Source organism: Apodemus sylvaticus, chromosome 7, assembly GCF_947179515.1.
Source record: "Apodemus sylvaticus chromosome 7, mApoSyl1.1, whole genome shotgun sequence".
Taxonomy (NCBI): Eukaryota; Metazoa; Chordata; class Mammalia; order Rodentia; family Muridae; genus Apodemus; species Apodemus sylvaticus.
The window spans coordinates 114,939,121-114,952,656 of NC_067478.1; the positions used below are offsets into that span (position 1 = coordinate 114,939,121).

Sequence of the window (13,536 nt, forward strand, 5' to 3'; positions counted from 1 at the left end):
TTTTTAAATGACTAGTCTTTGGGCTGAATGAGATGCAACTTAAATATAGATTCAGTTTGCATTTCTCTTATGGATAAGGGAATTCAATATTTTCCATACAGTTGTATTTGGTTTTTTTTTGAGAAATGGTAATGGAAAAATTAGAAGTCCACAGAAGAAGAATGATATTACACCCCTGTCTATTACATTACACAAAAATAAATCCAAATTGATCAAAGAACTAAAACTTAAAAACTCAAACGTCTAGACAAAAACATACACAGACTGGTCCTCGGTTTCTGTGAACACAAGTGCACCTTGGTCTTCATATGGGTCCAAATAAGTGGAGTGGGGGACTATTGCAAAAGCTGTTGCCTGCTGTTTGACTTGGCAGGAAATCCCATGAAAGGGAACTTTGTTTACATAAAAGCAATAAAGTGTTTATAAGTAATATTACATTAATAGATATGTGAACATTGAACTATACCTGCCTTCCAGGAATGAAACCTATTTGATGATGCTGGATACTATTTTTGATGTGTTCAAACATTTGCTTGATGGAGCCTAGAATGGCTTCCACTGAGAGGCTCCACCAGAAGATGACTACAATGGATGTGTATAAGCACAGCCAATCACAGTGGTGGTTAGGAAACCCCTTTGGAAGAGTTAGGAGAGGGAAAAGAAAGGCATGGCAGCCCTATAGGACGAACACAGTGTCAACTCACCTGAAAACCAGGGAGTTCCCAGGGACTGAGCTGCCAAATCAAAGAGCATCAATTTAACTGACAAAGAATTCATAGAAGTTTTGCGAAAATCAGGAACGAAACTAGTATGAAAACCCTATTCATTCCTATTTAATTCCGTATTTGATTTCTAGTTAGAACAATAAGACAACTGAGTGAAAATAAGGAGATTGAAATAAGAAAAGAAGAAGTCAAAATATCTGAATAGATTCTACAGTTTCAGCCAAAATAAAGATAGTAATATTACTCTGTACTTTTAACACTTTTTTGTTTTCATGCTAATGCTGTTACTGCAAGTTCATGCCCAGATGACCTGTAATTTGGAGGTTTTTCCTGGAGTTAAAGGTTAATGTTTAATTTTCATTTGCAGACACTGAACTGCCATGTTACATGTGGTTTCTTGTGAAATAGTAATGTGGGATTTTTCAGAAAAAATAATGTGTTTTAAGAAAGCTATAAAAAGGCTTTTGATTATGTATTATTGTTTAACAAGGAAGTGTACATCCACTAAAAAACAAAACAAACAAACAAAAAAACTGAGGTGAACTTGAAGAGAAAGATATAAAACCTGATACTTGTCTCCAAGCATAGCTTCAGAACAACAATGAGGCATCTGTCAGCTTGTACCTTCATGATTTCCTGAGACTTTGACTTCATAGCAAGTGAAGCTGGTCCTTGGCACTTTTTGTTTGTTTTACTGATTCAATTTCACTTTCAGGTCTTGCACAACTTTATTCATATGTATGATCTGTCCAATTGTGTTTTCCTGTATTTCTTTTTATAATTATATTTAATCTTTTTCACAGTCTAGTCATTATCACCCTCTCAGTACACCCTCTGAGAATTAATCATCCTTTTCCTCCTCCACTGTCTCCAAGACAATGTCACCCCCACCACAATCCTTGCCCACTATGCCAGGCCTAAATTCTCTCAAGCATTAGGTGCTTCTTGTCTCACTGAGGTCAGAGTAGGCAGTCCTCTTCTGTTTGTGTTTAGGTCTCATATCAGTTAGTACATGCTGCCTGGTTGGTGACTCGATTTCTGAGAGACCTCAGGGGCCCAAGTTTGTTAGGAATGCTGGCCTTCTTATGGGGTCACTCTCTTCCTCAGCTTATTCTAGCCTTTCCCTAATTCAAACACAGGGGTCATGGCTTCTGTTCATTGGATGGGTGTAAGTATATGCATCTCACTCATTTAGCTAATTGTTGCGTCTATCAGAGGGCAGCCATGCTAGGCTTCTGTCTGGAAGCACACCATAGCATCAGTAATACTGTCAGGCCTTGGTGTCTTCCGTTTAAATCCACATTTTTTGCTGGCCACTGGATATCCTTTCCCTCAGTCTCTTCTCAAGTTTTGTCCCCGTAGTTATTTTTGACAGGAACAAGGCTGGGTCAGAGGTTTTTGACTGAGGGATGGCAACTCCATGCCTCATTTCAATGCCCCATATTTCTAGTGGAGGTGGATACTAAAAGTTCACTCTCTTCACTGCTAAGCATTTATCTAAGGTTCTTACCTTTGAGTCCTAAGAGTTTCTCATCTCCCAGGTCTCTGGTACATGCTGGAATGTTTCCTCACTTTCTACTTCCTAGGGTTGCCTGTTTCTATTATTTTTATTGTCCTCAGGCCTTCACTCCTGTTCCCCGCCAATTACCTGGTAAAATCCCCCCTTTCCTTTTCTTGTCCCATTCCACCTTCCATATCATTCCCTCTCTTTACTCACTATGATTGTTTCTCCCTCCCAACTGGGATTGAGGCATCCTCTCTTGGGCCCTTCTTCTTGTTAATGTTCTTGAGTTTTGTGAATTATATCCTAATATTCTGTATTTTTTTCTAATATCCACTTATTAGTGAATACATACCATGCATGTCCCTTTGGATCTGAGTTATTTCACTCCGGATGATATTTTCTAGTTCCATCCATTTGCTTGCCAAACTCATGTATTATAGTTCTTTTTCTTTTTTCTTTTTTCTTTGTTGTATTTTTTTTTCTATATAGTGCTTCTCTGTGTAGTCCTGACTGTCCTGGAACTCACTCTGTAGACCAGACTGACCTCAAACTCAGAGATGAGCCTGCCACTGCATCCCAAATGCTGGTTTTAAAGGCATGCACCACCACTGCCAAGCTATTAAGGCCCTTAAATTCAAAGAGACATTGCTTTCCAAGGAGTAGCCATTCCTCACTTGTTCTCATATTCCTAGGTTTCCTAGTTCTTTATAGATGAAAAGTAATTCATTGTGTAAATGAACCATATTTTGCATTTCCATTATTCTGTTTTTAGGCTTACAGGTTGTTTTCAGCTTCTGGATATCACAAACACTGCTCCTATGAACATAGTGGAACATGTGGCCATGTGGTTTAGTGGGCATATTTTGTGCATATGCCCAAGAGCGATATAGCTGAGTCTTCTAAAACATCTATTTCCAACTTTCTGAAAAACCTCCACTTGATTTGTAGAAGTGTTGGACCAGTTTGTAGGCCCACCAGAAATAGAGGACTCTTCTTTCTCCACATTCTTGCCAACATGCACTATGGCCTAAGTGTTTCATCTTCGCTATTCTGAAATGAGTCAAAATTAAGTCAAGGGTGAAGAACCAGCAGATGAAGGATTATTATTATCATTAATTATTATTCTTTAATCTTTCTTGCAGTTCAGTCATTATTCCCATCCAATTTTGCACTCCTATGAATCTATAAATTTATATATAACTACCTGATTTTTGACAGAATTTAAAAATACTGTTTGGAAATAAGGAAAAAATTTAAACAGCTATTACTAGTAAATGTGGATAGCTACACACAGAAAAATCAAACTTGATCACTGACTCTTCCTCTCCTGAAGCTGGGATATAAAGACAGATGAGAGTGGTGAGATGAAATTTATTTTCTACTTCTCTGAACTCCACAATGGACTCTATCTTGCTTGAGCTTGTATGCATGTCTAGAATGCCGTCACAATCATTGTGAGTTCATATGTGTAACTGACATATTTTTGTCTTGAAAACTGTTTTTATAAAACTACCCTCTACCCTTGAATCTTATAATCTTTAAGTTCATTCTTCTTTGAAGTTATTTTACACATAGGAAATGGATATATTTGATAGATCTGAATTAGGGCTGATCACTCTACATTCTTCTATTCTCAGCATGTTGAACATTAATGTTACATATGTTAATCGTCATCTACTGTAATAATATGCTTCTCTGAGGAAAGCTGAGAGATATGCTTGTCTATTTGTATAGGAAGAATTCAGTATTTATAGTTTTAATATATTATTCTGATTTATCAGGTTTATTTACATTCTTCCTTTGGACATATGACCCATCCTCAGGTTCTTGGCCTGATATAGAGTACCAGAAATTGATGTAATCTCATAGAATAGGAATCAGGTCATATAAGAATGTGGTTGGGTACTCACATACTATTGATATTGGACCAATGAGCAATGGTGTCAAGTTACTTGTGTTGAAGCCTGATGACTTTACAGCTGGAGGAGGCTAATGATCTTGTCTGCCCCCCAGTGATATAGATATAAGATTCCAGATCTGCAAAATCTAGTTTATGGGGATGAGAAACCTGAGCTAAACTGGAACCATGACAGGATATGAGCTGCCCTAAGTTTCTTTTTCTTAGACCTGAATCAACCAGTTCGAAGAAAAAACACAAACCAGCAGTAGCCAATCAGGATCTGCCCTGCAATCTGGCCTGAGGCAAAAATAGTCAGCAATGCTTCTGGAAAGTCTCTAGAACTCTACCTAAACTAAGACAGACATATACATCTATAGATAGTGCAAACCTGTCAGATTAAAAGTCACCTACTCCTCCCTGGAATTCTTCTAATTGTTTGAAAATGAACCTATGAACTCATTGCCAGGGTGCCATTTTGAGAAATGGTCAATCCCTGCATCTTTGTAATTTATGCAGAATAAAATGGTCTCTGCTTTTACTTGTTATCTGTATCAGGGTATTCTCCTCAGTGATTCTTGGAGCCTCATATATGTGGGTTCATCTGTGATCAAGGCAGCCCCACACTCACAAATAGTTGTGTGTTTTGGATAGGTAAGTTTGGAGAACTCCTCATGCTATGCCTGTTTTACTGTCTGAAAGCAATCTGGAGGCCAAGAGACTTCAGGACTTTGAGAACTTCAAACTTTTGGCAGAGAATCTACATTTAATTGTATGGTTGTAGAAATTAATTATCTTTTGCAGGAATGTATAGCCAGCAGGTCTACCAACTCTTTGTTTTCTATTTTTAACTCTTGCAGCATAGGACATTTGTGTCTCTTCTGTGAAATACCTGGATCTCAAAAACATGATTAAAATTTCATCTGTTGCCTTTCAGAAGCCTACCATGCTAGGCTCCTGTCTGAAAGCACACTATAATATCAGTAGTAGTATTACTTGGAGCCTGCCCTTGAGCTGGATTTCAGCTTGGGCTGGTCACTGGAACTCTTTTCCTTCAGTCTCTTCTCTATTTTTGTCCTTGCAGTTCTTTCAAACAGGGATGATTCTGTGTCACAGTTATGGACTATGTGATGGGAACCCCATCCTTCCACTTGGTGCCCCGTCTTTCTATTGGAGGTGGATTCCAAAAGTTCTCTCTCTCCACCATTGGGGATTTCATTTAGTTACCACCTTTTGAGTCTTCTCACCTGCCCACCACCCAGGTCTCTTGTACATTCTAGAACATTGCCCTACTTCCTACCTCCCATGGTTACCTGTTTCCATTCTTTCTAATGGACATCAGGGTTTCAGTCCTGATTCCTGCCTACCCAAGACATGATCATCATCATGTTCCTCTTTTCCTTTCCCCCTCCCCTCTACTACTCAGGTCTCTCTATCCCTCTGCCCCGCCTCCTGTGATTGCTTTCTTCTCCCTCCCAAGGCATCCTCACTTCAGCCCTTTTGCTTGTTAAGAAGAACCAGATGCAGATATAGCCAACAAATAGAAGGAAATTGGGAAATCCTGTGGTTGAATAAGGGAAAGGCCAAAAGGAGCTGTGAAAGAGGGCTACTCCAAAGGAAGGTAAGTAGTCTCAACTAATATGGATCCCAGAGACCTCTCAGACACTGGGCTACCAAACAGGCATTCTACACCAGCTGATTTGAAGCCCCAAACACATATACTGCAGAGGACTGCTTGGTAGGGCCTCAGTGAGAGAAAAAGCCCTTAAACTTTTGCTTAGGAAGATTGTCAGAGACTTGAGGCCCCAGGGAAGGGGAAGGGTGTGTGTGGACATTCTCATGGAGAGGAAGAATGGGATGTGGATCCTTAATTTTATTTTATTTCATTCAAGGAGCATTTTCCTCAGAGTACCATTCTGTTTTTATGACTTTAGCCTTGTAGTTTTTTGTTTTGTAGCCATTGTTCAGGATACTTTGGGTTATCTTGTATCTTTCACTTTCCATAATGAATTTGGAATTATTTTTAAATATTTGAAAAGATCTGGAATGTAATTCTGATAAAGATTAAATTGAATCTGTAAATTACTTTTGTTAAGATGGCCATTTTCACAAACTACTAATTTGTGAGAGTATACTATTTCTCTGTTTTCTGGTATCTGCTTTAATTTCATTTTCAGTGTTTATCATTTTTTCATAGTATGACATTGTCACTCCTTGGTTAGGTCTCCTCAAAATTTTAAGGCTACTCTAACTAGTGTTATTTCTTCAGTATCATTTTTGTTGTAATTTTTTGAGAAGTTAGGCTCCAGAGACTCAAATAACCGTATTAAAATGGGTTACAGATCTAAAGAAAGTATTTTCAACAAATTAATAGTTAATGACCAAGAAGCACCCAAAGAAATGCTCAATATCCTTAGTCATCAGGGGAATGCAAATCAAAATAACCCTGAGATTCTGACCTCATACCACTCAAAATGGCTAAGAGCAAAAGCTCAGATGGCAGCAGTTGCTGGTAAAAGTGGAGAAAGCGGAACAATCCTCCATTGTTGCTAGGATTGCCAGCTGGTATAACCACACTTGAAATCAGTCTAGTGCTTCTTCAGAAAATTGGATATGGTATTACCTGAGGACCCAGTTATACCATTCCTGATCATATATCCTAAAGATTGTCCAACATATAATAAGGGCATATGATCCATTATGTGCATAGCAGTCTTATTTATAATATGCAGAAGCTGGAAATAACCCAGATGTTTTTCAACAGAGAAATGGATACAGAAAATTTGGTACATTTACACAATGGAGAACTACTCAGGTATTAAAAACTATGAACTCATGAAATTTTTAGTCAAATGGATGGATCTAGAAAATATCATCTTGAGTGAGGTAACCCAAACACAAAAGAACATATGTGGTATGCACTCCCTTCTAAGTGGATATGAGCCCAAAAGCTCCAAACACCCAAGATACAATTCACAGACCACATAAAGCTCAAGAAGAAGGAAGACCAAAGTATGATTGCTTCAGTCCTTCTTAGATAGAGGAACAAAATACAGGAGCAAATATGGAAACAAATTGTAGAGCAGAAAATGAAGGAATGGTCACCCAGTGACTGTCCCACCTGTGAATTCATCCCATAGACACGCAACAAAACCTGACACTATTGTACATGCCAAAAATGATTGCTGAAAGGAGCTTGATATAGTAGTCTCCTGAGAGGCCCTTCCAGAACTTTACAAATACAGAGGTGGATGCTTACAGCATATCATTGGGCTGAGCAGCAGGTCCCTAGTGGAGGAGTTAGAGAAAGGACTGGAGGAGCTGAAGCGCATTGCAACCCAATAGGAAGAAAAGTTATATCAACCAACCACACCCCCCACCTCCAGAGTTCCCAGGGACTAAACCACCAACCAAGGAGTACACATCGTTTCAGCTTCATATGTAGCAGAGGATGGCCTTGTCAGGCATCAATGTGAAGAGAGGTTCTTGGTCTTATGAAGGCTCAATAGATGCCCCAGTGTATGTTAATTAAGGGTGGGGAGGCAGGAGTGGGTGGGTGGATTTAGGAACACCCTCCCAGAAACAAGTGGAGGGGGAATGAGTTAATGGATTTGTGGGAAGGGAAAAACTGGAAAGGGAATAACATTTGAAATGTAAATAAAGAAAATATCCAAGAAAGTTTAAACAACACTAATGGTTTGCATTTTAATTTCATATTCTACTACTTAGTTTAATGTATTTATAAGCTGCAGTACATCTTTGTTAGATTCTTTATGATATTTTTGAATAAAGTCATATCACATTCAAATACAGATATTTTTACTTCTTCCATTCCTATTTCTACCCCTTAATCTCACTAATTTCTTGGATTTTTCTTATTAGATTTTTGGTACTTTATTACATATGTATAGAGTGAATTGCTATACTAGTCTTGTTCCTGATTTTAGTAAACATGCTTTAAGTTATGTTTCAATAATATTGGTGTTTTTTTGTGGGATTATTCCAAATTTCCTTTACTGTATCAGGTAGCATTCTTATGAACCACCCTTTATTTTACTGTGTGTTCTTTCCTTGCAGTATTTCATATTTTCTCTTTATTCTTTATGTTTCATGTTTTGGTTACTAGGTATCATGCAGAGGCTATTTGCTATTCATTTGCATTCAAAATTCTACAGGGCTCTTAGCTCTTGATAGGCATCTTGCTTAAATTGGAGTTTTTTTCTACGATTTTGTTGAAGATATTTGATGCACCTGAATTTGATCTTACACTCTTCTTCTATAACTATTATTTAAAGAATTGGGTTTTTTATACTTTTTAAGAATTTCAGCATGTTCTAGTCTTGTGATTTTTTTTTTTGATATGACATTGAATGAGTGATGCAAATACTCTACATTGTCTTCAAGACTTGATACTTTCACTTTCTGTTGTCCCAGTTTGTTTGTCTTTCCTTAAATATTATTTAAATTAAATTATATGGTTCTAGTTGAAATATATTCTTCCAGTTTGTAATTCACTATAAAGAAATCTCAAACAACTAAAAGTAAGCATATTCTAACGATACTATTCAGATCTAATACATCATGAAGATTTTTTTTGCAACAGAGTTTTTGCTGCAGTGTTTAGAATATCTAAGCTAAGAAAACCAACGTAGGTCTAAATTAGAAGTGGAAAACCAAATGTATTATATATACAATACAAAACAGTTTAATCAGGTTATTTATTCAATATAGAAAAACATTAGTATCTAGACGATAAAAAATAACTACTAAGAAAATGATGGGAAAATAGGAAGTTATAACAAAATACAGGGAGATATGTGTTCAAAGTCACTGACAGTCATGCTTTTAAAAGTTGTTATGCAATCTAATATCAAGTAAAATGCATATATCGCTAGAGAATAACAACAAAATCTTCACAATGTATAAAATTTTAACATCTACTGAACATAATATCAAATCTGTATACTTAAAGGATACAGGTTTTTTAGAATCTTATTAAAAGAAAATCATGACTGAACATGCATGTATATCAAATTTTATGAATTTGTCATTTTTTTCTGACTCATTTAATATTTTGAAGTAATACACATCGCTGCAGATTAGGATGAGTTATTTAAATACATAGTAAAAATTGGCAGGATTGTATTAAAACTAATTTCAAAAACTGGTACAAATTCTGCCATAATATCAAATTAAATTCTGTGATTTAAATCTTTCCTTATATTTGACATGTTCATAATATAAACATATAAGTATACAAATCCCTCATTACTACTTTACCCTTATCATTCTCAGTGATGCCTTCATTGCATGTTCTCCACACAATTTTATGTCTCCATTGACATACGCCATTGAGTCCAATTATTGTTGACCATATGTGCTTGAGTTTGGGGCATACTCTAGCACTAGAAAATGCTATCAGTGGCCACATAATGAAAATGAAATGAGACTATCTTCCCAAAAAGATTTGTACTACAAAGAGCTGCTCTATAAAACTCGTCAGCGATACAAATATCAAACTTTAAAATTATACAGCCTTGCAGAAAATTCTAGTATATACTAATATCATAAGTATATGTTGGTGAGTTTCTTAATAACATATTGAACATCTCTATTTTTGTAATTAAATCATTTTGTTTTCATTTGTACTTATGTTAAAAAGCATTGTAATTCCAAAAATCTACAGTGATTCTGGATACATTATTTCATGCTTTATTATATTTAAGCATGTGTAGTACAAATTTATAATTTTGCACATTCAATATCCACGTCCTAGCAAAATTACAACATGTAACTTAGGCACAAATTGAAGTTTATACCTTTATTTGCTACATGTATACATTAATTGTTGATCATTTTATGGTCAGATATTTTACAGTTGCTACATTTTTCATGTGACCACATGAGATACAGTTTTAAAAATTATATATTTAGGTATCATAGAGGTAGTTACACTACATTATTTTTCTAACAATTTTCTGAAGGGCTTTCTTGATGTCCTTGTTCCTCAGGCTATAGATGAAGGGGTTCATCATGGGAACTACCATGGTATACATTATTGAAGCACCAACACTTCCCCTGGAAGAACTAGAAACTATTGAACTAAGGTAGACACCAATACCTGTTCCATAAAAGAGGCAAACCACTGACAGGTGAGATCCACAGGTAGAGAAGGCTTTATATTTCCCTAAAAGTGATGGAACTCTAAAAATAGAGGAAGTAATTTTATAGTAGGAGTAAAATATTCCTGAGGCAGGGAGGAAACCAATAATGATGCTTAAAATAAACATGATTATGTCATTGATAGTAGTGTCAGAACAAGCAAGTTTTACAAGCTCTGGAACATCACAAAAGAATTGATGGATTTCTATGTTAGTGCAAAATGTTAGTTGTGACACCATCAAGTAATGTGCTTGTGAACTCACAAGACTAATGAAAAATGAAACTATGACCAAACAACTGCATAGACGAGGGTTCAGAATGACTTGGTAGTGTAGAGGGTGACAAATGGCCACCCATCGGTCATAGGACATCACAGCAAGTAAGAGGCTGTCCATATCACCAAAAAGAATGAAGAAAGACACCTGAGTTAAGCAGGCAGCATAAGTTATAGATTTGTTTTGAGTCTGCATATTTATCAGCAATTGGGGGATTGTGGTGCTGCTAAATGCCATATCAGACAATGAAAGGTTGTAGAGGAAGAAGTACATAAGGCTGTGGAGGTGGGAGTCAGAGCTGATGGCCAACATGATGAGCACATTTCCAAGCACAGTGAGCAGGTATATGAGCAGGAAGAGTACAAATAAAACTGGCTGAAGTTCATCATCTTCTGAGAGTCCAAGGAGAAGGAATTCTAAGGTCCTTGTTAAATTATATGACTCCATACAGCTTTTGAAATTTTTGAAAAAAGTTATAGTGAATTAATCACTATATATACAACTGGTTACATGGCAGTATTTTTGTCATCTAGCAATTCATAAGAAATCCTTCATATTTGAGATGTGTTAAGCTTTTTACTTAAATTATTTATTCATAAAAAGGTTCATATTCTAGGATCTTGGCTTCTATTTGGTAGTTATTTCTTGCAATGAAGATGCTGAATTCGTAATCTGAATGTTGATCAATGGTAGAGCCTTTGTCTCGTAAATGTTATCACCTACAATAAATCTGAACAGAAAGTGGAGAATAGTAGAAAAGGAGGTAAAGAGGCAAGGAAGGAAAGGAGAAAAGAAGGAAGGAAGCATCAAAGTCATTGCTGTTTGAAATTATGGACTACAAAACTGCAACCTTCATAAGTTCCTTTTTTAGTATTCTTGCCTTTCTTGGATATTTCAAATATGAGGCAAAACAGTCTATCTCATTGACAATGTAACTTTAGTTATAATTCTTAGTTGTGCAAACCCTTATATATAAATATATGTCATAAACTTTAGGCAAATATATAACATAGATGAAAAATATTTTCAAAAGATTGCCCATAAACACAATAAACATCTCCCATCCAATAAATCTACACATGAAGAATGAAATGATTTTTCCCTTAATTCATAGGAAAAATAATTCTAATAAAAATACTATGAGGAACTTAAGTACATTTTACCTTCACAAATAATACCAAGTTTGCTTCCTTGAATTTATATTTTGATAACAGACTAGTAGTGTATGTGGAGCATTGGATAAGCACATAAAAGCATGTCCTTCTCTTTCAGGTGCCACAAGTTTTGTTCCCACCACCTTCAAAATGTGGCTCACAACTTAAACACTGGGGTTCTCTAACCTTTATTCTTTCCTACTTGGGCACCTCAAAATAATTGGCTTATATGCAAAAGTAAAACATATTCACAAAATATTTCAAAATTAAAAACAAAACCTTGATTGTAGTTCTCTCAGCTCTCGTTAATGAAGCAGAAATTTACATTCTGCATGTTTTATATAGCTTCTTCATTTTTATATTTTCAAATTTTATATCTCATGTTGAGGTTTAATCCTTGCATACCTGTGGATATTATCATGTAAAATATTTGAAATGTACATAAATATATAAACATTTAGCATTATCTTCAAACTTTGGCAAATATTTATTTTTTTAACAGGACATGGTAAGCTATAGTTGATTTTGGAGGTGTTATACATCAATAAATTTAAAATGGTTTAGCAATATTTTCTTTCTCTTTACAGTTGATAAACTGTACAAAATTTTCATTATGCAACATTTCAAAGTATGTAATACTATACTTTGCACATACCCATTCTCAGCTACCTTCCCTAGTCCTTCCTCCTCATAGATTCTGCTGGACCCCTTGCCTATAATCCTTGCTTTTCTCCATTCAAATCTAGGAGAAATGCAAATAGGAGACAATATGGTGTTTTGTTTTTATTATTTCATATTGCTATTCTACCTTCAAACCTGCCTTAGAATGCCAAGGTCTACTAAAGGAGAAAGGCATGTGGTACCATACTTAGCTACAACAGATTTTTCTTTTCTTTTTTCAATATTATTTTCATATTATTAATCTATATGTTGCTCATTTTTATCTCTCTCTCTCTCTTTCTTTCTTCCCTTCCTTCTTCCTTCCTTCCTTCCTTCCTTCCTTCATTCTTTCTTTCTTTCTTTCATTCATTTCTTTCTTCCTTTTTGGTATAAGTAATTTCTGATCTGAAAGACTTGCACATTCTAGAATGGTATATTAGTTGTATATCTATATCAAACACCTGGTTTGTTAAATCATAATCTTGAAATGATATATGATCTCAAGAGAAGAACTAGAGCTGAGGTCACATTTTGTTCTTTTGTTGGTATATATATTGTAATCTGGTAAAACATATTTTGATAATGTTGTGTGTGTGTGTGTGTGTGTGTGTGTGTGTGTGTGTGTGTGTGTGAAAATGTTGTGTTGGTAATGAGTCAAATTGTTTACCCTTGATTTTAAATTTTAAGACAGAGTCTTTCACTCAATTGGGAAAAACTGGCTGGCTAGTCAAACCACAAGATGTGCCTACATCTATTTACCTAGTTCTAAGGTTATAGACACAAATCACCATACCCATATATTTGGGATGAATGCTGTTAATTATTAAACTCAGCTTTTCAGTTTATGTAGCAAACATTTCACCTACTGAGTCTACTGTTCAGATCCTTCTAGCAGTTTTCTATTTCCTCAGTATGGAACCAAAAACTGTGATTTTATAGTTCCCCCAGAATTGTAGTATGTGTGTGGAGAGGGGTTGTCAGGAATAAATAATGCAATAAACAGTGTAGGTAAAATAAAGAAATGTAGATAAGTTAAAAATTTGGTCTGATTATTTTGTTTTAACTCTCTGGTCACTCCTCAATTCCATGTTATGGCCATTTTTCTTGTAGCTGATAGAAAAATCGCACCTACATTAATACTATATTTTATATCAGTAAT

The 13,536-nt window shown here is 35.6% G+C and overlaps 1 protein-coding gene across 1 annotated transcript; it reads right to left on the reverse strand.

Annotated features, from left to right (window-relative positions):
* Positions 1–10,080: 10,080 nt before the first annotated feature.
* On the reverse strand, positions 10,081–11,010 carry LOC127689400 (olfactory receptor 18-like). Its single transcript, XM_052189041.1, has one exon. It carries the CDS (start codon positions 11,008–11,010, stop codon positions 10,081–10,083), a length of 930 nt encoding a protein of 309 aa, XP_052045001.1.
* Between the last annotated feature and the right edge of the window lie 2,526 nt (positions 11,011–13,536).

Bases quoted from the DNA above. Each gene is read 5' to 3' on its own strand.
- LOC127689400 (XM_052189041.1), bottom strand. From the start codon at position 11,010: ATGGAGTCATATAATTTAACAAGGACCTTAGAATTCCTTCTCCTTGGA.